Source organism: Urocampus carinirostris, chromosome 17, assembly GCF_059441175.1.
Source record: "Urocampus carinirostris isolate Australia breed hairy pipefish chromosome 17, RoL_Ucar_1.0, whole genome shotgun sequence".
NCBI classification, from domain to species: Eukaryota; Metazoa; Chordata; class Actinopteri; order Syngnathiformes; family Syngnathidae; genus Urocampus; species Urocampus carinirostris.
In genome coordinates this window covers 20,491,487-20,516,210 of record NC_142365.1, presented here as the reverse complement: position 1 = coordinate 20,516,210, position 24,724 = coordinate 20,491,487, and the positions used below count along the sequence as shown (strand labels likewise).

The 24,724-nt window shown below is 37.0% G+C and overlaps 1 protein-coding gene across 1 annotated transcript; it reads left to right on the top strand.

The window, feature by feature from the left end:
• Positions 1-227: 227 nt before the first annotated feature.
• On the top strand, positions 228-24,724 carry wnt11 (wingless-type MMTV integration site family, member 11). The gene is made up of 6 exons (XM_088321563.1): positions 228-722; positions 7,920-8,105; positions 13,369-13,613; positions 14,887-15,164; positions 15,241-15,533; positions 22,948-24,724. Exons 2-6 carry the CDS (start codon positions 8,023-8,025, stop codon positions 23,120-23,122), a joined length of 1,074 nt encoding a protein of 357 aa, XP_088177689.1. The 5' UTR covers positions 228-722; positions 7,920-8,022; the 3' UTR covers positions 23,123-24,724.

Genomic DNA, 24,724 nt, shown 5'->3' with positions numbered 1-24,724 from the left:
AAACCCCTAATAACACGTACTGGCCCTTTTCAAAGCAAAAATACAGATTTTTAATTTTTTTGTCTCGAAATTAGTATTAAAGTCTACGACTGCTTTATTTTGAAGTGAGGCAAATCTTTGTGCGTGAATAGACCGCTCCAACGATGGCATTTAATTTCCGGTTTTATAATAAAATAAAAGTGACTTCCGGTTCAAACAAACACGTTGTCGTTTTTTTTAATATTCAGGTGATAGTGTTTGTTCGTAAAAATAGGGTTCTTGAGCAAATGTACTGCTTTGTAATGTCAAAAGTTTGGCTTGTATGCTATCTTGAAGTCATTGTTGTACTATCGGTTGTGATAAATCAAGGAGACTAGTACATTCCAAATTCGGAATACACCGTTGCCCTGAATGTGGATGTTAATGCCAATTGTCAATGTTTATTGGCGCTTCTTTCTTATGCTAATTTGCTGCTGACATCACTTGCAAAAGTGGGCTGGCAAAAACTTCACAACTCGACCGAGTTAGCTTTCTTCTCACTCACTTTTGACTCAACGAGATCCACCACGGGATGATGCCAACCTGACCGGATTTATTTTGATTTTTGGATTTTTCCCTCCACACTTTTGTCTCCAAATAAAGAGACGTACGCTATTTCGTTTCTGTCATAGGATATTTGGACTTGGTGCGTATGATTTCCCCCCTCCAATATTTTTTCATTTCACGCGGAAGACTGCCAAAAGGTAAGTTGCGCCTTCTAAAACAACATTTTAGAGCTTTTTTAGGGGGGTGAAATGAGATGTGATGGCCATTGCGACTCTTTTGGAGAAGCGGTTCTTTCTGCTCGGCTCACTAAAAAGGAGCCGGCTATGTCAGCTGCAAACCGGCTCTTTAGATCATTTTTCTTTATTTAATCCTTATATTAACAATTACTATTCAACAGAATGCACGTAATGGCTTAAAAAGGTGGGAACTATAGCAAAAAGTAAAAATGGCAATAAAAAGGATGAAGCAGGAGAGTTAAAGAAAAAAGCAAGAAAAAATGATATTTTATCCCAAAAAGAAAAATGTAATCGGTATATTGCCAATAATGTAGCATTTTGCACACAATTTATACTTTTTTTAAAGCACTATACTACTAAATTAGTAGAATCTATTTTCACTCCACAATAAACTTTAAACTCGTTTAAACTTTGAACTTTTTTAACCAAGCAACTCCAAAGTCAATCAACAAAGAATCCCTAAAAAACAACAACATGTCAATTTAAAAATGGTAGTGCAACAACTAAACTATGATGTACATCAATGTTGAATTTTTGTGTAAAAAAAAAAAAGCTAATGGTGAAACGCATGATCCTCCAAAACACGAGAAACACAAGATTTTTAGAAAAGCTACCAAAAATATATAATTTTAACCTTTTTTTATACTCAACTAGTTTAAATATAACAACACTGAAATCCCAGAAAAAGATCATGCCTATTGACTAATCGCAAAACGGGGAAAAACATCTAGAAGGGAGCCAACTCCTGACTAGCGGGGAGCCTGTTCCCTTAGTTCACCTCCAAGAGCTGGTTCATAGAGCCGTTTCATTCACCAACGACACCTTACCATAATTCACTTTAAAAATGGCGTCAAATTGCTTATAAGAAGCCCCCTTTTTAAAACAATACTTATCACGTTATTTGACTGTGTCGATGTTTATAAACTTAATTAAATCAATAAGATTAAAATGATTTAACAAACATACGGCCGATTTAATCCAGCCTGCCATAAATTTTTGATAGGTCAAAAAAAGGAGTGGGTCTCTGGGCCATTTATATTAAAAGTGATGCTTTTTTTAATAAATATTTGCATTGCTCTCTCTGGTTGCTTGAGGGCAGTGTTGAGTTTGTATAGTTGGGTCAGTTGGTTCAGGTGTAAAACTGCCTTCACTCAACTGATAAAAGAAAACAAATGTAACACATTCAATGCCAAACATGAAAATATTTTTTTTCCATTTGTGATTAAACGTGTTTTTAAAAGATCCATTGTCATCCGTTATTATAATATGTAGGGTAGGTTACTAATGTAGGCTGAATGATAAAGAATACTGAAAAACACAGCTAAAAACTTAGTTGAGATTTTCTTTAGTGATCCAGTTCACCTGAGAACAGAAAGTCAGGCCCCACCGACAAACTCAATTTCACATTTCTGCTCTTAATCATGTCAAATATGTCATTTGAATTTAATAACCTGCATTTAGAAATGTGTAACATAACCGTTGAAAATATCGTGTTGGTCAAACTGGGAATACTGGGAATCTACTTTATCCATACTTTAGAACAGTATTTTTTTAACCAAAGTCCCATTAGACCTTGTTTAGTGTTCTGCAGAAATTTACAAGTTTACCTTTGTAAAAAAATACCAATAAAGTACCATTGTTGAGTATCTTTTTTCCAATGATCAGCCGATTACCTGTATCATTAATACATATCAGTAGGTGGCAGCAGATTCATACATTCAAACCTTTTGACATTAAAAAGCGATAGATTTGATTGTGCACCCTATTTAACGCGTGAAACAAAAGCGTTCTCCCGAATATTACAAAATAAAACTCAAGTGAAGTGGCAATTTTTTACCAAGATGGACATGTAATGGATCATTGGAGGGCTTTATTCACACCCAAAGACTTGGTCTCGCTTTAAAATAAAGCAGCCATAGACTAAATTACAAGCTTCCAGTCTAGATTTTAGAGCAGTAGTCTAACGTAAAACTTTAGTTTTGGTGAGTATGCAGGTGACTATTTTCTTATTATTGTTTCTGCTTATGTAGTAGTATATGAAATAACTCATTTTCTTTAATTAAGCTGTTTTGGGTTGCACTGTAAAAAAATAATACATGATAAAAAGTAAAAATCTTACTTTTCTTATATTTTGCTTATTGATTAACTACTTTCTTATGTTACTATCAAAAATAAGAAAAATGTTAGAGCGTAGTAGTCTTATTTTTTTCTTTCTTGAAAGTCTTTATTACATGTTTTACCCTGGAGTGCCACGTCTAATCTCATTGCATACAATGTTTCACAACGTTAATATCTCTGACGATCAAGGCAATTTAAGTCAAACTCTTTTTGTTCCACTCGCAGATCATTTTTGCTTATTTCAAGCATTTGTTGTATGATTTCTTTCTAAAAACAGGAAAAGATTGACGAAAAACTGGGGAAAAAATACAGCAGAATGCAAAACGACATGAACAATCTCGAGCAAAATGAAAACCTGTATTACCACAAATGATAAGAAAAACTGTATACTGTAAATTTAGGTAACTTGAATAGTTAAGTTTTAAAAAACAAACATTTAATTGGTGTCAGACATTAATTTTAAAACATTTTCAACAGACATGTTCCTCAAATCTATTTTATTAAAAAAAGTTAAGAAAAAATTCTCATGAAATCCTTTTCCTCAATTTAAAAAAGTATTGTACCTACCTTATTTCCCACAAATACTATCACGGAGTTGTATTCGTGCTTATGGATATTCAAGTAATTAGTTTTAAAAGAAAAAACAATTAGGAAGAATGGGTTTTAATAAATTTAACTACACGATACAAAGGGGGAAAGATCCAACACTTTAAACAGTTTGAGCTAATTTTATGTGTGAACGCTCAGACCCATCATGCAAAAATGATGTGGGTTTTAAACAAAATGACCTGATTTATTTTGTTATTTTATACATTGTTATGCCATTTTTAGGGGTTGTTTGCAAGAAAGATTTCAATCTGATTTTTGAAAGACACAATTAAAAAAAAACAACTTGTACTTGGTCCACTCCTGATTATTAAAATATTCATCTGTTTTTAAAATGTAGAATTAAACATTTCTTTTTTGTTAAGTTTACGAAAAAATGATGTAATTTAATAGTTGAATCAATATGGATGTTTCTTTTTAAATTTACTGTGAAATCTTACAAATCCCCATTTGAGAAGAAATGCTTTTAAATTATGCACCCATGTGTATTCTTTAGGCTACAAAACTGAAAGCGAATAGTTTATTATGTTCTTGTATATGTTAATAAGTGTATGAAGCAATTAGCAGCATCAGTTTCCAAATGGGAGTCACATTGTATCCCTCAATTTTCACTTCTTTTCTAAATTTTGCCGTGCTATCGGATGCACAAAATCTATTTTTGCTAAAATGAATGTATCGAGCATGGAAGCAGGGTGTCATTGTCTGCCGGCTTTGCCTTTAAAGTTAAAAATTAATTATTATATTTCCTACCTGCATCTGGCCGTGCTACCAGGTGCCTAAAATTGTATTATTGTGCTGAGTTAGGATCAATGCACATACTCAGCACACAAGTAATTCTATCCAGCGCAATGTTCCCTCTAAGATGCGTGTGTGTGCAATTGTGCACTAGCCAGAGCTTTTTTCGCTCACAAGAAAATCTAGCCAGCTCACAAAAATCAGGGCTCAAAATTGCTAATTAAGTCAAAGTTACAGTGCATGAAGGTAAAAATACACGGTTTTCCCTGACGTTGTGTTCTAAATGCGGTATTTTGAAGTCAAGGTTGAAGTAGAACGAAGTTGAGTAAAATCAGTAGTTTTTCGAGAAGCGGCTTCTTCGGGTCAGCTCACTAAAAGGAACCGACTCTTTCGGGTCCTAAACGGCTCTTCAGGTGTTTTTTACTTCTTTTATCCCTATATGACCAAATATTATGTAAAACTATGCAAAAAATGACTTAAATGAGGGGGGATAGAGCAAAGAAGAAAAAAAATACCAAAATGAAAAAGTAGTGAAAAGCTGAGAAAAAAAGAAACAAAAGGAAAAAAATCTGAAAAAAAGCCAGAAAAAAAGAAAAGAAAAAAACAAAGGAAAAAAAGTAAATGGAGAACAAAAAGAAAAAAGTAACAGCTAGGAAAAAATAAACACAATGAGATTTTTTTTAAAGGAATTTTAAAAAATAGAAAAAAAAACAGGGAAAAAGAAGAAAAAGTTTGTGTTGCATTCAAATAATTTCCAATTATACCACGTCAATCTTGTTGCCAACATTGTACTTCCACTAAAAAATGTGATTAAATACAGTTCTGTATCGTGCAACTGACTAAATAAGCACCCAACAATGTTAGTATTATGCGACAAAAGATACCAGGAAAAAAAAGAAACGGAAATCTTGTGAAAGAATTGTTGTAAAAACAAATGACGTTTGTAGGCCGTACAACCTTTGCAATGATACATTAGTCAATTAATTCAAAAGTGAAATTTTTTTTTGTATTGCTGGAAACTCAGCAAAATGTAACGTGATGTCAAGTTTTGGACATGTTTCATAATGACTTAGTTGCCAGACCTGGGGTTGCTGTTGCTCACTGTTGTTTCAAGCGTTGCTCACCGACTTTGTGTGAACGCTCAGATCCGTGGAAAATTAGACATTGGTTGGGATGCTACATCTAGCAGATCATTTTTTTTTGTTTTTTTTTCTTTAAGTTGAGTGAATTTTCAGTAACGCAGAGATGAAAAGCAGACTGAGCATATAAAAGATGTCTCTGGCAAACAATTTCACTTTTACTCATCAATTTGTCAAAAGTCTAAGAAAAAAAAAGCTCACCAACTCATCAAATTCCATCCAATCAACAATGAATTTGATTTAATTTCAAAATAGATTAAGATAATGAAGGTAACTTTAACTACCTTAATAAACACCAAAAAATATGAGTATATATCCAAGAAATAACTTTAGTAGCACATATAAAGCTCCAGTACTTTTTTTAACAGGCTCTGCAGGCTGAACAACAAGCTAGCCCAGGGGTCAGCTACACAAAATGTTGAAAGAGCCATATTGGACCCAATAAAAGCAAAAAAAAAACAAACAAACAAATTTGTTCGGCACCTTAAGAAATTAAAACCCTTATATAAGCCTCATAATGTATTCAAAACATGTTGAATGTATTTATCTATGCCCACTATCAAAATGACCAAGTTGGTTGCAGCACATCCTCTGGAGAATGACGTAACTACTCTGTTGTATGAGACCTCCGAAGTTTAACTCCTTTACTATACAAATTAATTACAGAATATTTATTTGTTTTGATAAAATTAAAGAATTGCAATTATGAAATTGAATTTTTAATGTTATTTATATTTTGAACATTGAAAAAGACAAAGGTTATAAGGTGCCGTTATCTGGGCAACTAAAAGAGTGCAATAAAACACAGCAAGCACTTATAGAAAATAAAATGGAAACCTTTTGAGTCAGTAAATAAAATCACATTAATACAGTTCAAGTTTGATTTCTGTGCAGTTATTTGTCTCTTTTTACATTTGGGGTCCATGGCGGATCACACACACGCGCCGGTTTGCTACCTGCCTGGCTGGTGACCCGGCTCATTAAAAGGGGTGGGACAAGGGCCGCACAGCTCGAATCTCAGTGAGAGCCTCTCGCACATAGGACACGGGGGAAAAAATGAGCATAAGAGAACTGCGCATACTTGCGTGGAAGGGATTTAAGTAACGGGTTCAATGTGGCTCAATGTACCAGAGTAAGAGTACAGTTGAACAGTAAATACCTAGTGATTCAAAAATACAACCTGAAGTAAGAAATGTCCCAAAACCTACTCAAGTAAATGTAATGGAGTAAATGTAACTTGTTGCGACCCACCTCAGAAGACAAAACTTTGAACCTTTTCTGCAGTGAGGCTAGACACGGCACTCCTGATTAAACACATCATAAAGACCTAAAATGTTAAGAAAGACGTAAGAATAAATAGGCAATCAATTTACAAGATCAGACCTAAGTTGTCAATAACAGTGCAATCGAAAATAGTCAAATAACGAATAAGTCAATAAACAAATGCATATCTGTCAATTTATATTCCTCGCATTTTGTACATTTTTAGATCATTTCGAATCGTGTAACAATTTTTTAAAAGGATTTAAAAAAAGAAAAAAAAGACAGTTCTCGTCAGACCCGTTTTGGCTATAATCAAGATGGTCTCGGTCACTGGTATCAAACCACAACTTCATCGTCAATTGCTAAAGAACATGCGATATCTGCAAAATTCTGCACTCAAACGTATGAATAGCATCAATTAATTTACTGCAAGTGGAGTAAAAGATCCTGAAAAGAAGTGCTTTTTATTTGGTAAATAAAATTCTTCTCACAAAGAATCTATCTAGGATAGTAGGATTTTGGGCATATTTCTGTAGTAATCTTGTAGTATGTCTGCAGTAGTGTTTTGTGGTATTCTAGCAGTATTTCTGCTGTAGGATTTTTGTAGTATTACTGTAATAATAATACATATTTTTTGAAAAGCGCCTTTCTAGACACCCAAGGTTGCTGTTCACAGAATAAAAACTAAGTATTATGTAGTAGGCTTTTTTTCCTCTACCGTTCCCATATTAGGACTTTTAATTGTATATCTGTAGTATACTTGTATAGTTTCTGTTGTGGTATTTTTTTTTTGTGTATTTCCGTAGTAAGATTTTGGTCGTGTTTTTATCGGATTCTTGTAGTAATTCTGTAGTAAAGATCTAAAGAAGATGGTGAAATAATTGTTTGTGCTGTTTATTTGCTAAATAAAATAATTTACACAAAAGATCTTTGTTTTTGTTTTTACATAGTCTTTATTGCTCTGAGTAAGTAGGTACCATGTTGCGCTTTTAAGTTTTATTATCGCTTAATAATAAGAGCTGTATTCTTTGATGATATAAATGTTGGTGTATAATGGTAATATTTCTGCTGTACTTTTTTTAAGTAGGATTTTTGTTGTATTTCTGAGTAAATAGGTGCCGCACTGTGTTTTTAAAGTTTATTATAGCCTAAAAAGGGAAATTACCTTCATTAATAAGGGAGCAAATGGTTGAGGATGACATAAAATTCCTTCTTGTAAATGTTACGCGAGCATTTAAATGAAAATGTAGCTAAGCATGCAAATAATTTTATTTTTTTTCTCTATTTTTGACTTAAGGCTTTTCTGGCTTTGCCATGACAGTGGAGGAGTGAAGAATCTGCAAGCAAGCTTATTTTATGTTTTTGCGCATTTTTTTAAAAGCGCAGTTCCTGTTGCAACCATGAGGAGGCGCTCTCACATGCTGCCTCACGCTGTGCTAGCTGCTTTGCTACTTTCTCAAGTTTGCTACGCTATCAAATGGTTGTAAGTATTCAAATATCCTCATTTCTTCTATTGAAATGCGAAAGTCCGTATTTTACACACTGTAAGGCGCACTCCTCAAAAATTGTCCTCTGTGTTATATTTTTCATACATAAGGCACAATTAAAAGAACTATTTATTAGTGTATAACAGTTGTACCCTACATTTACGTAAACTTATATATTAGTGCAATGATTGATAATGATCAGTTGAATAAGACATTTCTGTCTTAGATTTTTTTTGTGATGTTTCTGTAGACTTATTACTGTTGTAGTGTTTTCGTGAAGTTTTGTACTAATACTGTAGATGTATATAATTTTTAGCATTTCTGAGGCAGCATGTTTGGTATTTTTGTAGTAGTCTGTTTGTAATATTTTTTGGTAGTATTTTTGTAGTATTTCAGTAGTATTTTGTACTATGACTGCAGATGTATTTTTGTAGGATTTCTGTGGTAGCAAGTACAAAAATACTACAAACAATTTCAGTAGTAGTAGTAGTTTTTCTTCTAAAAATTCAAGTAAAATTATATATTGCGTACAATTTTATATTAAGCTTTGTAGTAATTTTGCAGTATTTATGTAGTAGACACACAGCGGGACACCCAAAAGAAAATAGTAGTACTGATAACAGTCCAGTGACCCCTATACAGTATGTGAAAAATATATCAGAAAATACTATTTTTGGGGGATGTGCCTCATAATTATATGTACCTTATGGTGCAGAAACTATTGTACAGATTTTCTTGATTATATTGCAAAGTCATACAACTATAAAATAAAAATCGAACACCAATTTGGCGCGGTGCTTGATCAGGAATCATAAATCCATAATGAAACTCCTATATTAATATCAAGACAACATTTGTCATCTGTGCAAACCAAGAATATGCTTATTAGCAGCAGTAGAACTGTAAAAAAACAAATACTATGTGTACATCCTCTTAAACGTTGCCATCAACATCAACAGTTGATGCTTCTACAAATGTCCCAATTCCAGACTTTATGTTTGGCACTCCGTTACTTTTTTAGTAGTTCACTGCAGCAGCCTATTAAATGGAATAAATGATGATATTTGAAGTCAACCCTGAACATGTTCTTATAATATTATGTTGTATGGGCCCCTACCAGTGTATTCAATAGGGCTGCAACGATTAGTCCATGTCGCCGAAAATGTATAATGTATATGTGTCTGGATACATCCAATAAAAAGATTACTTGAAATGTTTGCAAAACAGACCCTTTGTATCATAGCGGTATCTCAGGGACATATGAATATTCAAAGAGATCAGTCCGACAGTTGAACCAAATGGAGTCTGACTCACCCCTAATAGTATAATAACAGGGCTGCAACAATTAGTCGACAAAAATGTATATGTGTTAGTGGTCAACCGCAAAGTTACTACACTACTTAACGATTCCCAACAGTTTGAAATCAAACACTTTTAATGGACGTTTGGCGTTTTTACGTTTAAACAACCGACCTTTCTTCTGGGGACTGAATGCATTTGATTACAAATAGGTTTGTCACGCACAGTTTGGCGTAACGCTCAAACTCTTTGAAATGTACAATGCATGTTCATCAAAAGCGTGTTGGCTTGCATGTTACTTGACTCTTTCCAAGGCGAGTCAGATTCATTTTGGTTCAACTGTCGGTCGGCCTGTTCTGTGAATGCTCATGAGTCACTGAGCTACCGCTATGATACAAAGAGTCTATTTTGCAAACTTTTTAAGTAATCTATTAATTGGCTGTATCCAAGCTAAAACGCTTCAAAATTTAACAAGTTTTCTGGAGGTAAGCACTCAGAACAGAAATGCTATTGCGCTTGAGCGACTCTCAGCAGAGATTATATTCATGTAGAGATGCCTCACTCTGTTGGAAAAACGTTTTTTGATTAATGGCTGCAGCCCTGGTGATAAGTCAAGCATTTTCGGGATTCGTAGGCCTCGAAGTGGCCCTTGAAGGGGGCCCTCTGTGATGTTTTGGTGGACGCCAGGAAAGAGACACGAGCTTAACGCAAAGTCCCTCAGGCTAGCAGCAGAAAGCTTTTTAATAACTTTTATGCTGCTTGGTTAAACCAGACAGTGGGATCACTTCAAAGACACACAATGACATTTATTACCGTGTAGAATAACAAAATTAATAACTTTAGAAAAGCAAAAACGAGAAAGGAGAAGAGTATCTGAAGATTTGTGATTTGTTTTTAATGTGTAAAATGAGAACAGAGCACTGAATGCAAATCTTTATGACGGTATACGATAAAAGTAACAATTTTATAAAAGCAAACACGGCTGAAGACGAGGGAGAAGAGTATTTGAAGAAGTGTGCTTTTACAATGCGTACAATGTGAAAAGGGAACTTAATGCAAATCTGACGCACGGTACGTAATAATAACAGTAATAACTTTAGAAAAACAAAGACAAAGGAGAAGAGTGAGACGATTTGTGCTTTTTTCATGCGGGGGAATGAAAAGAGACCGCTGAATGCAAAAATCTTTATCCTTGGTTGCTTTTATTGTTAAGAATTAGAGTTTAAATGATTTGCTTTTCCATACTCACAAACACTACCGCTTTATGTCTCTTAAAACCGTCTACCGCTTATAAAAAAGATCTACTGTTTTATTTTTTCTAATTGAAACAACAATAAAAATCTTGACTAAAGACTCGTATTTTAGCCTCCGACTGCTTTGTTTTGAAGGGAGACACAGTCTTTGTGCGTAAATAAACCACTCCAAGAATCTCATTGAATTTCCTTTTAAGTAAAGGTTTGCCACTTCTGGTTTAAAACAAGGATATTTTTTTAATTTTACTATTCTGGAGACAGATTGTGTTCCGTGCTTAAAAATAGGGCGTGCAATGAAATCTAGAGTTTCTTAATTTCAAGAGGTTGCCACGCATGCAGACGGAATAAGGATCTTTTAACAGTTTGACAGTGTGTACAATAGCAATGTGTCTTTTTTTTAATTTTTAATTTTGGAATTGATCAAATCACTTTCCTGAATTGTATTCCAGCTTTGTCAGACCACACTTAATTTTGATGTGAGACACACTGAATGAAGGAATTTTGGTCAATTTATTTAAGGTGAAAAGGGACCGAGGTTGGCTTCATTATGGTTGCATTGTTTTTATTTGAATTATCCCACAACATTACCTCCGTCTCATTCAGTATTTAATGCATGCACCACATTTTCTTGTATCATAGCTGTAGCTTAGTGACATATGAACGTTCAAAGAGATCAGTCTGACAGCTGAACCAAATGAAGTCCGACTCACCCCTCCCAGTATATTAATAGGGCTGCAACACGGCTAAGCTAACAACCGGGGATTGGCCTTGACCGGTGTTGTGCCGAGAATTGTCTCGCTGCCGAGAATTGTCCCCCCTAGCGGGAGCGCGCATGGGCTTTGTTTATTCAACTAAATTACAATTTATTCATGTGTTTGAAGATGACAAGATAAATCAGAAATGTTCATTTCCTTTTTTATCTGGTGATGATTTGACAGTTTGTTTCAGCGTAATAAACTTCATGGTAGAGCACATAACATTTTCAATACCAGTAATATTGGGAAGAAAAGGCAAAATAAACATGCTACTTGCTGAAATGTGTATTACCGTTCTATTACATTCCCAACAAATGAGAGACGTTGTGACATTTTCGCTAAGTGATTTCTATACAATGTGCATTACTGTTCTATTACATTCCCAACCAACGCGAGAGCTTTTTTATTGTATAGCCAAAAATAATTAAAAATAGGAAAATGGATGAGTGGAATTCTGAGAAAAAAATCCTAAAAAATATAATTGAGTAAAATTCTAAATTAACCCAATAGAGTGCTATTTGTGTTTCTGTTTAAAAAAACAAAAACAAAAAAACAAAGCTTGCTGCTTGGTGAATTACATAAAAATAAATGTCAGAGTAGGGCGTCACGGCAGCTGAGTGGTTATTGCGTCGGTGGCACAGTTCTGAGATCCTGGGATCAAATCTTCCTATGTGGAGTTTGCATTTTCTCCTCGTGCTTGTGTGGGTTTCCTCCGAGAACTCCGGTTTTCTCCCACATTCCAAAAACAAGCATGTCAGGTTAATTGGCCGGTCCAAATTGTCTCTAGGTGTGAACGAGCGAGTGAGTTGTCGGTCTCTGTGTCCCCTGCCCACTGCCCGAAGGTAGCTGAGATGGGCTCAAGCACCCTAACGACCCTTCTGAGGAAAAGCGGTGGAGATAATGGATGGATGGATAAATGTCAGACTAAAGACACAAATAGCGTTTACGACAGAATCAAAAATAGGATTGGAGCTCGTGCAGCATGCTAAATCAAGGTGTGCCCAGTGACTGCACTCAATTCTTTTTCTTTGATGCTGCCAAAGCAGATACTAATAATAAGTGATAATAAACACCCGTAGAGTGACCATGAGTTTCGTGGAGTCAAATTTCATGACACTCCCGTTGGCTCTTTCTCGCTGGCGCTGATCAGAAATTTCTTCGAAATATCCATCCATCCATTATCTGCACCGCTTATTCTCAGTAGGGTTGCAGGGGTGCTGGAGCCCATCCCAGCTGTCTCCGGGCAGTGGGCAGGGGACACCTTGAACTGGTTGCCAGCCAGTCGCAGGGCACACAGAGACAATTCACACCTAGGGACATTTTGGACCGGCCAATTAACATGTCATACATTTTTTGGAATGTGAGAGGAAAGCGGAGTGCCGGGAGGAAACCCACGCAAGCATGGGGAGAACATGCAAACTCCACACAGGAAGGTTTGATCCCATGACCACTGTGCTGCCGTGCTACCCCTCCTCGAAATATATTACACATAAAAGACATTGTCCAATATGTTTTTCTAATAGATTTTCAATTGACCATTGACAGTGGATTTTAGCCAAAGATCACAAAACCTGTGGAGGAAGGAAATGATGAAGGGTGTATGATGGATATCATCTAGTTGGATTGAAGATCATTTGTGTTTGGAAATCTTTTGGGGAACATCTCAATGCCGCTTCTGCTCATTAACAGAAAACATCAGAGACAAGAGAGTGTCTTTTGTGGATCCTAAATTAACCTGGTAGGATAGGAATAGGATTTAGAAAATGCACCAGATCGAGGCGTTTGTGTACATTTTCTTCCAAAGGAACATGCCCCCCGTAGACTGTCCATCCACCGGGGTCTCACTAAATGTTATTCGAAACACTCAGCAGATTTAATTTTCCATCAACGTTTTTCATTTGTTTCGAAGAGTCGTTTGTGTCTAATAACCTTTAACCTGTGTCATTCCGCAGAGCCATCTCACACAGCCCCAAGACTTTGTACATCAACCAGACGCAACACTGTAAGCTGTTGCCCGGTCTGGTCTCCTCTCAAGCTCAGCTCTGCCGTAGCAACATGGAGCTAATGCTAACCGTCATCCAAGCGGCACGTGAAGTCAAAAAAACCTGTCAAAAAACTTTCGCCGACATGCGCTGGAACTGCTCTTCCATCGACATCCCCGGACATTCCTCCAAGTATCCGCCGGACCTGGACCGAGGTACCACGCATATCTTCAATAATACGTTTCATGTTGATCAAGGAACCTTCAGCAGGTCCTCGTTTAACCGATAATCCATCGTTGTGTTGAGACATGACTTCAATTCACTTTGATGCTCTAGAATAGACTATTAAGGACTGTCCATAGACTAGCGATTATCAAAGAGCTTGAAGTGGAACTGATATTTCTGAAGTTGTATAAGAACGGCATTGGACTCAAAAATTATTCAAACCTTGTCCTATACCTTTTTGATTTAATATCAATATTTTTCTCTTGTTATTCTATGAAACCCCTCAATGGGATCACTGGTGGGAGGAGCATGTTTGTATACAGAAGAGGGAAAGCCACAGACATGCTAATTAAAAAAAACAAGATTTACTTATGGAAATATAAAGCAGGCGCGTTTATTGTTAGAAAAAAAGTCAAAAGTGTGTTTCTGCACCAACGGTATACAACATGGTTTTTGAGGACCAGCCATTCCCACTCTCTTAATAATAAGCTCAACTCATGGACTTACTTTCATGCAGTTGGTGCAGTCTTTTGTCCTGCCTGAAACCTACAGATCACTTCTCGGATGCTTGGGTCTGCTCACTGTTTTTTCTTCAGGTCTGTTACTGTAAGAGTGACAATTACAGGTAGTCCATCAAACTCTTGCTCATCTTAATAAGTCTGTGGAACAGCTTGTGGACTATGAGCGAGGGATAGGACCAGATAAGTGTTGGTTGTAGACCCATTTTCATCGGGTTAATCAAATAAGCAATGAAAATTTGATGTTTTCTAGTTTAGGGAATCCTAAATCCATGGGTGTGCTTTTAACACACACACTAGTTCTCAAAGTTCAACAGTCCACAGTCAAGAGCAATCTATCTTTTAATGGGTGCTAAGTCATTGTTGCGATTTTATTTTCAGCCTGTTGAGATGTTGCTTTTTTTGTGGTGTTATTGTCCAAGTACCACGGAGTCTACAACCTTGTTTTTCTCTTTTTCTTTTCTTTCTTTCTTTCCATCTGTCTTTTTTTTATTTTTTCTCACTTTTTCCATCTTTCTTCCTATCTTTTCTTTTCTCTTTTTCTTTCTCCATTTTTCCGTCTTTATCTTTTTCTTCCCTTTCTCCCCTTCTTTTCTTTCTTTTTTTCTCTCTTCTTCTTTTTTTCTTTTTTTCTTTTTCTTACTGTTTTTCTATTATTCTTTTTTTTTTGTTCTCTCTATTGTTCTATCGTGTTTTTCTCTCTACCGTTCTTTCTTTCATGTTTTTTTTCTTTGTGGTGTACCAGGTACCCGGGAGTCTGCCTTTGTGTACGCCCTTTCGGCCGCCACCATTAGCCACACCATCGCCAGGGCGTGCACCTCCGGAGACTTGCGGCTGTGCTCGTGCGGCCCGATACCGGCAGAGATCCCGGAGCCCGGTTATCGCTGGGGGGGATGTGCCGACAACCTGCACTATGGATTACTCATGGGTTCAAAGTTCGCGGATGCTCCCATGAAGATGAAACGTGCCGGCTCGCATGCTAACAAGCTCATGCACCTGCACAACAGTGAAGTCGGGAGACAGGTGAGCAAAATTACCTGCCAATAGTGGGTGTAGCATGGAATGAGTATTGACACGCTTATTGTTGTTCTATATTCAGGTATTAAGGGAGTCTGTGGTAATGAAGTGTAAATGTCACGGTGTGTCGGGCTCGTGCTCCATAAGGACCTGCTGGAGAGGCCTGCAAGACCTGAGAGAGATCGCCATGGACCTAAAAACCAAGTACTTGTCGGCGACCAAAGTGGTCCACAGACCTATGGGGACCCGAAAGCAGCTGGTCCCCAAAGACATCGACATCAGGCCCGTCAGGGACAACGAACTGGTCTACCTGCAAAGTTCACCTGACTTCTGTACCAAGAACGACAAACTTGGCTCTGTTGGCACACAGGACAGGTAAGAAATCCTTTCACAATGCTCTATGTGCATAAGTCTTATATGAGGATGGTTCCATTTGGAAAACGGATAGCTCTTAATTCTACTTAGATTTATCTTTTTTTGTGTTCATCCAAACAGTCTCTCAAAAGGGTGAGCGGATCTGTGTGAAAACATGTCTGAACATTGTTTCTTAAAACTCCAGACAAAGAATGGCAATGCCACTCAGCGGCAAATAGGAAATGAGCAATCTGGACTGTCAAGTGATGCAGGATGTTGACTTTAGAAAAGCGACTGGTGGCAAAGTTGAGTTGACGGGACAAGTGATAACAAGCCAAGTACCGAGTACCAAAAAAAGAGTACTGAGTACTCTGTCTGTCTATGGCTTGTCTTAGCATGTGTCGCTGAGGAAGACCACAGTGACTGCCAAGCTTGTGTTTTTATCTGCAACGGTGACTGATGCACTTATTTGTGGGCCCACCCGAGAGGACTCAAAGACTTATCAAATGAAGGGGCGCTCGCAGATTTGGAAACATTTCAAGCTTTCCCCTTGATAAAGGTTACCCGACAACCTTGTGCTCAGTCCAAGTCTGGACTGTGAATGCTAATTGTTTCGGTGCCTGGGAAATTAACCAAAAATCAGTCTTTTTGGGGGTGTTAGGATAGCCTCTTACCAGTTGAGCTACCAATGAAAACACTTTACACCCCCAGTTTATGATTGAAACTCCATCCCCCTAACCCTAGCTCCCAAAAAAAAACCTTAACCCTTGGTTTGTACTGTCTCAACCCTCAACATTTTGGATGTAAGGCAAGCATCTTACTAGTTTAGCTACCGGGGAAACCCTCAGTTTATAACTGAAACCCTTAGTCTAGCTCCAACAAAAACCCTAATCCTAGAATAGGCACTGCCTTGACTGGGGATCAAACCTACAGCGTTTATGTGTGTAAACCAAGCATATTCTTACTGATGCACTCATTAGAAGGCCCGGGAGAGCTCAAAGACTTATCAAGTGTAGGAGCGTTTGCAGAATTGGAAGCATTTCAAGCTCTTCCCTTGATAAAGGTTACTTGACACCCATTTGCTCACTCTGACTGTGTGTGCTACTTGCTTCTGGTGCATTCAAAATTCACCAAAATACCTAGTCTTTTTTGGGGGTGTTACTCATACTGCCATTTGGCTCCACATTATCATAGTCCAAATACACATTGTCTACAAATTTCTCAGTTTTCTAAGATATCTTTTGTAGAAAGACATGCCTTAACACGAGTTTGATTTATTCTGTTTTGATTAGCATTACAGCAGAGTGACAATTTCAAAACATCTAAGTGCAGTTCAAAGTCGGATCTTCCAGAAAGACACTGGATAACCCTAAAACCCTGAGCAAATGCTGAGAGACATTGTGAGCCAAAATATGTCATTCAAGTCATGTTTATTTGTATAGCACTCAATCAAAAAGAGTCTTAAAGGGCTGTACAGACTAAAAACTATTATGACACCATCCCCTGATCTAAAACCTACATGAAGGCTAGGAAAAACTCAAAAATCTCAACATGAGGAAAATGAGGAAACCTTGAAAAGGGACCGTACATGAGCTAATCCCCTTTCCAGGATGACCAGGATGCAACGGATGTTGCAATAACAACTAAAACACAGATATTAACACTGTGAAACCTTTGCTATAACTTCATTACCAACATTGGATTTATTGTTTAAAAGGCTGTTTTCTTTTCAATCGTTGATTCTCAGAAACAGTGTTGGGAATAACGGCGTTATTTTTTCAGTAACGGGGTAATCTAATTAGTTACTCTTTCCGCCGTTACAATCCGTTCTCATTACTGGCGGTCAACAGTGGTGCGTTGCTTTGCTTGCAGAACGCACAACTGACACTGTTTTCATCCACGTGTTTTTTTCGCTCTCCTCCGAGTTGTTTACGTTGCGTCTTTTGGGATCATGTAACCATTTAAAATAGTGACTACAACTTATTTCGATAGCGATTACAAAAACAGTATTTACTACTAGAGAAAAACCAGGCTGCAATGGATGTTGCATTAACAAAGAATAAAATTAAAATAAAATAGAAATATAAAATAAAATATAAGTATAAAATTAAATATAAATAAAAAGGATGACCAGATTTATAAAGAAAAAAAATATCTGTATTTTTAATTGTTAATGTTTAAGTGATAATTTTGCTTCATTTTACCCCCTTTTTTAAGTCATTCATAATAATACATTATAAATGGAAATATATGGATTAAACAACAAAACCAACTTAAAAATCAATTTGGGAGCTGATAGAGCAGTCTCTTTTTAGTGAGGCAAGCTGAAAACGCCGGTTCTCTAAAACAAGTCGGAATTCCCATCTCTGCAACGGACCATTCGGGTTAGATTTATTAAAACTCATTTATTAAACTCATTTTATATTGTTTACTGCTGATATTTATTTTACTTTATTGGTTACTGTTTCTTTTTGTTGCACTTCAAGGGTGGGATAAATCGGTTGTTGTTAAAATGTAATAAATATTACAAGGTTCAACAACACAACTACCTGTCCTTCTCCATTCAACTGACTTGAATATTGCTTTTTTGCTTTTTCCTCCTTTTTTCTCACTTTTTCTCTCTATCTTTCTCTCCCTCTTTCATTCTTAAGCTCAATTCTTTCTCTGTCTCTTTCTTGTTCTCTTTTTCTCCCTCTAACTCTTTTTCTTTTTTATCTTCATTTCTTACCCTGTCTCTTTCTCTCGTTTTTTTTATACAACGAAGTGCCAGCTAGTGGTCAAATATTTCCCATTGGATCTTTGAAGAAAAATTAAGATCTGTTAGTGTTTCTATTTAAACATGATTCGCTTCTTTTATAATGGTAAGTCTTAAAGGGATGGTGTGTTTTAGTGTTAAACAAAACGTGTCACATGTTTTGTTGTTGTGTTGCTGCTGTGTTTTTGTGTTACTTGTGATGCATCTTTGTTTTTGTTTTGTGCTATTTTTTGTTGTTTTACTTGTGTTGCTAAAGTGTTTTTTGTTGTATAATATTGCTTATGTGTACTTTGCCGTGTTAGTTGTATTGCCTCCGTGTTTTTGATGTGTTGCTGCTGTATTTTTTGTTGTTGCTGTTTTTGTTGTGTTGCTTTTACTGTTTTTTTTTGTTGCGTTATACTTTAGCTGCTGTGTCCGCTGCTTTTTCTCTGGGTGTGTTTTATGAAAACTTTGAAAACTCTTTCTGTGTACCATCTTTCTATGTGAATATCTCATGTTTCAATGTGGGCACGTGCGGCTTATGTATGCACAAAAGGTTTTTCCCTCCAAATGTATTGGGTGTGTTTCATAATTGGTGTGGCTTATGTGTTCACAAATGGTTTTTCCTTTAAAATGTATTGGGTGCAATCTGTATTCAGATGTGGTTTATGTACAACATATTTTTCTTTTAAAACATATTTTAGGTGCGGCTTATAGTCAGGTGCGGCTTATGTATGTACAATTTTTTTTTTCCTTTAATCATGTTTTAGGTGTTTCTTATAGTCTGGTGCATCTTATAGTTAGCTGCGGCTTATGTATGCACAAAAGATTTCCTTTAAAATGTATTGGGTGCGGTTTATCGTTATGTGCGGCTTATAGTCAGGCGCGGTTTATATATTGACAAAGTTTTTTCCTTTAAACATGGATTGGGTGCAGTTTGTAGTCAGGCGTGGGTTATCTAGGTAAAAAATATTTTTCCTTAAAAAATGTTTTGGGTGCTGCTTATAGTCTGATGGGGCTTATAGTTTGTAAATTACGGTAATTTAATGAAGGACAATTGCTGACCTCGTTTTTGAAAATGTACTAAACCGGTTTGAGTGTTTCTATTTCCCAGCAGCTGCCGACGTCATAAACCAAGCTTTTTTCAAACCAATCCTTTTTTTCAACTAATGTTTATTTTAAACCAACCTTTTTCAAAGCAATCTTTTCCTCTCCTGCTGCCAGCATTTGCTCAAGCGGCGTGCTCGTTCCGCTGCTCATTAACACTTTGCGGTCATAAAACGCAAGCTGTAACGTGGAGAGGGCAAACTTAAGGGAAAGGGCCGGCCCGTGTATTCAGTGTGATTTATGACGGGGCTGTCGGGGCCCTTTAGAAAAGTCCCTCGCCTCCCTAAAGCATCCCAAGCATGCAACGCCGCAAAAGAAAAATGAGGAAATATTTGAAAGGTCCATTGTGGACTTTTAGCAGGCTGTGACTTTGTCCAGGTCACCACATCGAATGTTTTGAATGAAGCCGTTTGCCTGATTCAAAACAAAGCGGAAAGTAGGGTTGCAACTGTTGAAACCAGTTGTCGAATAATCTGATCTGTATTTTTTATTTTGAAATTGAGCATGAAGTTTATTTCATGGTGTGGCAAATGCTATAAAAATGAGTACAATGAAAAACAAATACTTTACCAATGTCAGAGGGACCAGAACAGAACAGGAAACCCCAGAGCGTTTGTTACAATTCTTTATTTAGGGAAGCGTACAGGGCTAGCGGGAGACGCGATGGCCGTCGGACGTCAGCAGCGGCACCGGGAAAGTAGCTTCGGAACAGGTAGCCAATCGGAGATCGGAAGTCTAGCAGGTCGAGTTTACCGGGACTGGAGAGAAGATCGTATCGTAGGACGGAAGCAGGTCGGATCGGTGGCAGGCAGAATCAGGTAAACAGATCAAGACGGAACATGTAATCAGGAGAGTCATACAGGAAACAAACGTAATCCTCAGACGAAGAGGTCTCGGCGTAGCGTGCTTAAAAAGGGAACATAAACCAATCAGAGGACGTCCACGTGATAGCTCCAGGTGACTCTAGTTAGCAATCACGACAACCGGAGCCTACGCTCTGAACATGCTGGTCTACTAGTGATCCCAAGAACCAAGAAGAGTTCCGCAGGTTTGGTAGCGTCCTCCATTCGGGCCCCAGTGCTGTGGAACGGTCTGTCCCCAGAGATTCGATCTGCAACCTCAGTGTTTAAATCTAGGCTTAAAACACAATTATATTCTACATCTTATGAATGACCTATATTTCATGTTTTTTAATGCTACATCCATTGCAGCCTGGTCATCCTGGAAGGGGGATTACCTTCATGTGCGGTCCCTTTTCAAGGTTTCCTCATTTTCCACATGTTGAGCTTTTTGAGTTTTTCCTTGCCCTTATGTAGGTTTTAGATCAGGGGATGGTGTCATACTAGTCTGTGGTTTGCAATAATCTGTGGTGTGTACAGCCCTTTGAGACTCCTTGTGATTAAGGGCTATACAAAAAAACATGACTATTGCACATACTGCGGATTCGTACATCTAACTAGGCACAGTGCTGGGTCAAGAGAGACACAAATCTATTAATAAACCTCTGTCCATTTTAGAGACAGGCAATAAATAAATAAATAAATGAATGAAAATTAAACTTATTTTTTATCCATATAAACCAAGAACAGCATCATAAGCAACACTTAAAAAGTAAATAAAACAAATATGAGTATGTGAAATACATTTAGTAGTCAACTGCAAAGTCAGTCACTAAAGAAACAGTTTGACGTCAAATGTTTTTAATAACTGACATTTTTCATTTTTAACAGTTTACAAACTGACGTTTTTTGTTCGGACAGCATGCATTTCATTTCCAAAAACGTTTTTCGGGCACAGTCTGGCAAAGGGGTCGGGAGCCTATGGCTCACGAACCATATATGGCTCTTTTCATACAGTACATACAGCTTGGAGATGAAATAGTTACCGTTTAATTCTTTACTATTTTGCTTGATTTTTTTTTTTTGGTGTGAACAAATTTATTGACACTAAAAACAGAAAACAATCATGACAATCTCAACAGCAATTAAGCACATTCACAATATTATATTCCAATATTATGTTTTTAACAGCAAACACAAAGTGAGGTTTGAACAAACCTTCTCGAAAATCTTATTAGCAATCAAACATATTCACAATGTCATTATATAACATCTTTGTTAGTGTCAATAGATCCGTCCAGGCCAAAGTCGATTATCCTCGGTCTGAACAAATCCACTGACACCAACAGCAGCAAAACACAGTCATCAAGCATATTCACAATTTTTTTATATCTGACAATATGACGTGACGATATGACATTTTAACATTTTTTCCTGACATTTTCAACATCAATTAAACAATTTCAGAGTTATTTTCTTTTAACAGTAGTTAACCAGCATGTAAAAGGCAATACTATTGTGCAAGGGCATAGCTCTGCCATCCCACCCTCCCAAGCAGCATTCTGCATAGCAGATTGAAGCACATGCGAACCTTTGAGAAGACAGATGTGTACAGGTCTAGTATATACTGTATAGGACACAATTTTAACAACAGTTTAAAGTCAAATTGTCACACCAACAGACCCAGTTTTGGCTGTAAATAGCTAAATGATAGATTGTTTAATGAGCTTCCACATAAACGATTTTCCTTGTTGAGACACATTTTATTATAATAAGTCACAAAACAAAGTAACCCAAACCAATTTACCCAGAAGCTCTAGCGAAGCAGCTAAAACAATTTGATTGGGTGAGCGGTAGAAATGGAGCTATCCACAGGGCGCGCGCACACATTCTTTGACCAGGGCCGTCTACACTGAAGGTAAATACGTTGGTATCCTTGTTTGCAGTATTTTGCGACATTTTCACAAAAGATCTTTGCTTGCATCTTGCTTTTGAAACCAGCCTCAAAACTCTGAAGTAACTGCGAGGGATAGAGAATTACTAAGTGGTATATTGATATAAAACATACTCTCTGGCATAATTTTTTCATAGATCTTATGAAATCATCTAACGTCACACAGTGAAATAGAATATCCTGGAGTATTAGCTTTTGTCTGGAGAGCGGTTTTGATGGTTTTATTGAATTTTGTCTTAAAATATATGCTGTGGCTCTGTTACATCAACATTTTTTGCCTTTATGGCTCTTTTGGGTCAAAAAGGTTCCCGACCCCTGGTCTGGAATAACACTCGTGACTCTTGAAATGAAATATATGCGTACAAAATTTTCAATGCATGTCATCAAAAGCGTATTGGCTTGAATGTTACTTGACTCTTACAGAGGCGGGTCACTCTGTTTTATTCAACTGTTCAACTTGTTTTTTAAATGTTCATGCGTCACGGATCTACTGCCATGATATGCAAGGTCTGTTTTCCAAATTTTGCAAGTAGTCTTTTTATTGTTTGTATCCAGCCTAAAATGCTTGATGTTAATGCCGTCGTTTCCATCTCCTAGCGCTTTAGACATGATGCTATTGCTATCAGCAGAGATTGTAATCATGTGAGATGCCTCACTCTGTTGCAAAATCATGTCTGGCGACAATAGTCCAAAATGGAATCGATTGTCAACTATTTATCTTATTGATGACTGATGACTGATGGTTGCAGCCCTAACTGATTATCTCAATCCTCTGATTTGATTTCTTTTTTTTGTTTGCAGGCATTGCAACAAGACGTCCGGCGGCAGCGACAGTTGCGACTTAATGTGTTGCGGCCGAGGTTACAATCCGTACTCGGAGAAAGTCGTGGAACGTTGCCATTGCAAGTATCATTGGTGCTGCTACGTGACTTGCAAAAAGTGCCAGAGAATTGAAGAGCGATACGTATGCAAATGAGACCAACACAGAAAAAGCACTACAATACCCACAAGGCAACATTTCCATTGGTGCTGCTACGTCAACTGCAAAAAGTCCTAACGCATCAAGGAAAGATACGTATGCAATTGACACCAAACACAAAATATAAAGTACTACAATACCCACAAGGCAACGTTTCCATCGGTGCTGCTACGTCACCTGCAAAAAATGCCAACGAATCGAGGAATGATATGTTTGCAAATTGCACCACACTCAATCAAAAGCACTACAATACCCACAAGGCATTATTTTTCGCTTGGTTTCAACACCATTGGTATCGCTTTTAGTATCGGTTTTGCAAACTGCCGGTTGGGTTTCTACTGGACGCGAAATAACGGCCGTCCTCCTGGCTAGTTCCCTTTTATTGTTACTAACCATGAATTCCCCGTATGTGGATGGGGCACCCTGATTTTCTTTTTTTTTTATATTTCCAATAAAAATGTACTGTATTTATTTGTTTATAACAGGCTTTTTACCCAAAAAAGGACTCAAGTTTGGGTGCATGTTATACACAATGTTTTACATTAACATATTTGTGCAATGATTGATCGGTAAATATATCGCTGACCACAATCGCAAAATGTTGGATGCAATGGGAATTAAACCCGGGTCTCGGCGGTGAGAATGCCGAATCTATACCACCATTGAAATGGATGACACACAATAAGGCATTCGATTTTTACCCCCATTATCGCACTATATTCATTCATGGTACCAGAGACGAATGTTAGAGAATGAAGAACACAGAAAACCGTCCTGAATGATATAAACAAGCCCAAAAAGTACGACGAAGGAAATTACTCTTTGGTGTATCTGATAATAAATACATTGTAAATGTTGTTGGTATTGTAGTAGTTGTTTAAGTTGTCAATAAATGATTTTAATCATGGCCGCACATATTAATCAATGTTTGTCACTAATTAGATTAAATAATAGAACAGATTTTTTATTTTTAATCATCGGAACGTGAAATACATAACAAAATCACCATTTGTCTCTGGTACTGTACCTTGTAATAGTGTGATTAGATAAAATCCAATGCCTTTTCATTTGTCATATGTATATCTGGTGATCTAGTGGTTAGGATTCGGGGCTCTCACTGCCATGACAAGCGTTTGATTCTCATTGCATCCAATCACAAAGTTTGAGTTGAGAAAAGTACGGAATTTGATACCAATTTTTCATCGAAATATATGGGTGAGTGTCATATACAAGTGTGTTATACATGAATAGATGCAGTAATAGTACGTGATGTTAAAGCTTTGGGGAGGCTATGTTGTCTCTCCCTACGGACTGAGATTTGTGTTTTTTTTTCTGGTCCAGTTTTTCCTTCTGCATAAGCTCGAATAAAAAAGCAAAGAAAGGGAAAGTCCTTTTTCAAACACAAAATCTCTCCGACTTTGAACTCGCACACGTTCTTTATCCTTGCGGACTTGAAAATAAAAAGGATCTTTTACATTTTGACATGCAGCCAGTTCAAAATATATTGTATTTTTATGAACTCATGGATATTGTGAACCACTTTTGTGTGGCTGTACATACTCTTATTTTGTATACTGAAATAAAGTATTTATAAAATTA

Bases quoted from the DNA above. Each gene is read 5' to 3' on its own strand.
- wnt11 (XM_088321563.1), top strand. From the start codon at position 8,023: ATGAGGAGGCGCTCTCACATGCTGCCTCACGCTGTGCTAGCTGCTTTG. The intron at 15,165-15,240 runs GTGAGCAAAATT...TTCTATATTCAG, and splicing joins ACAGTGAAGTCGGGAGACAG to GTATTAAGGGAGTCTGTGGT. The intron at 15,534-22,947 runs GTAAGAAATCCT...TTTTGTTTGCAG, and splicing joins TCTGTTGGCACACAGGACAG to GCATTGCAACAAGACGTCCG.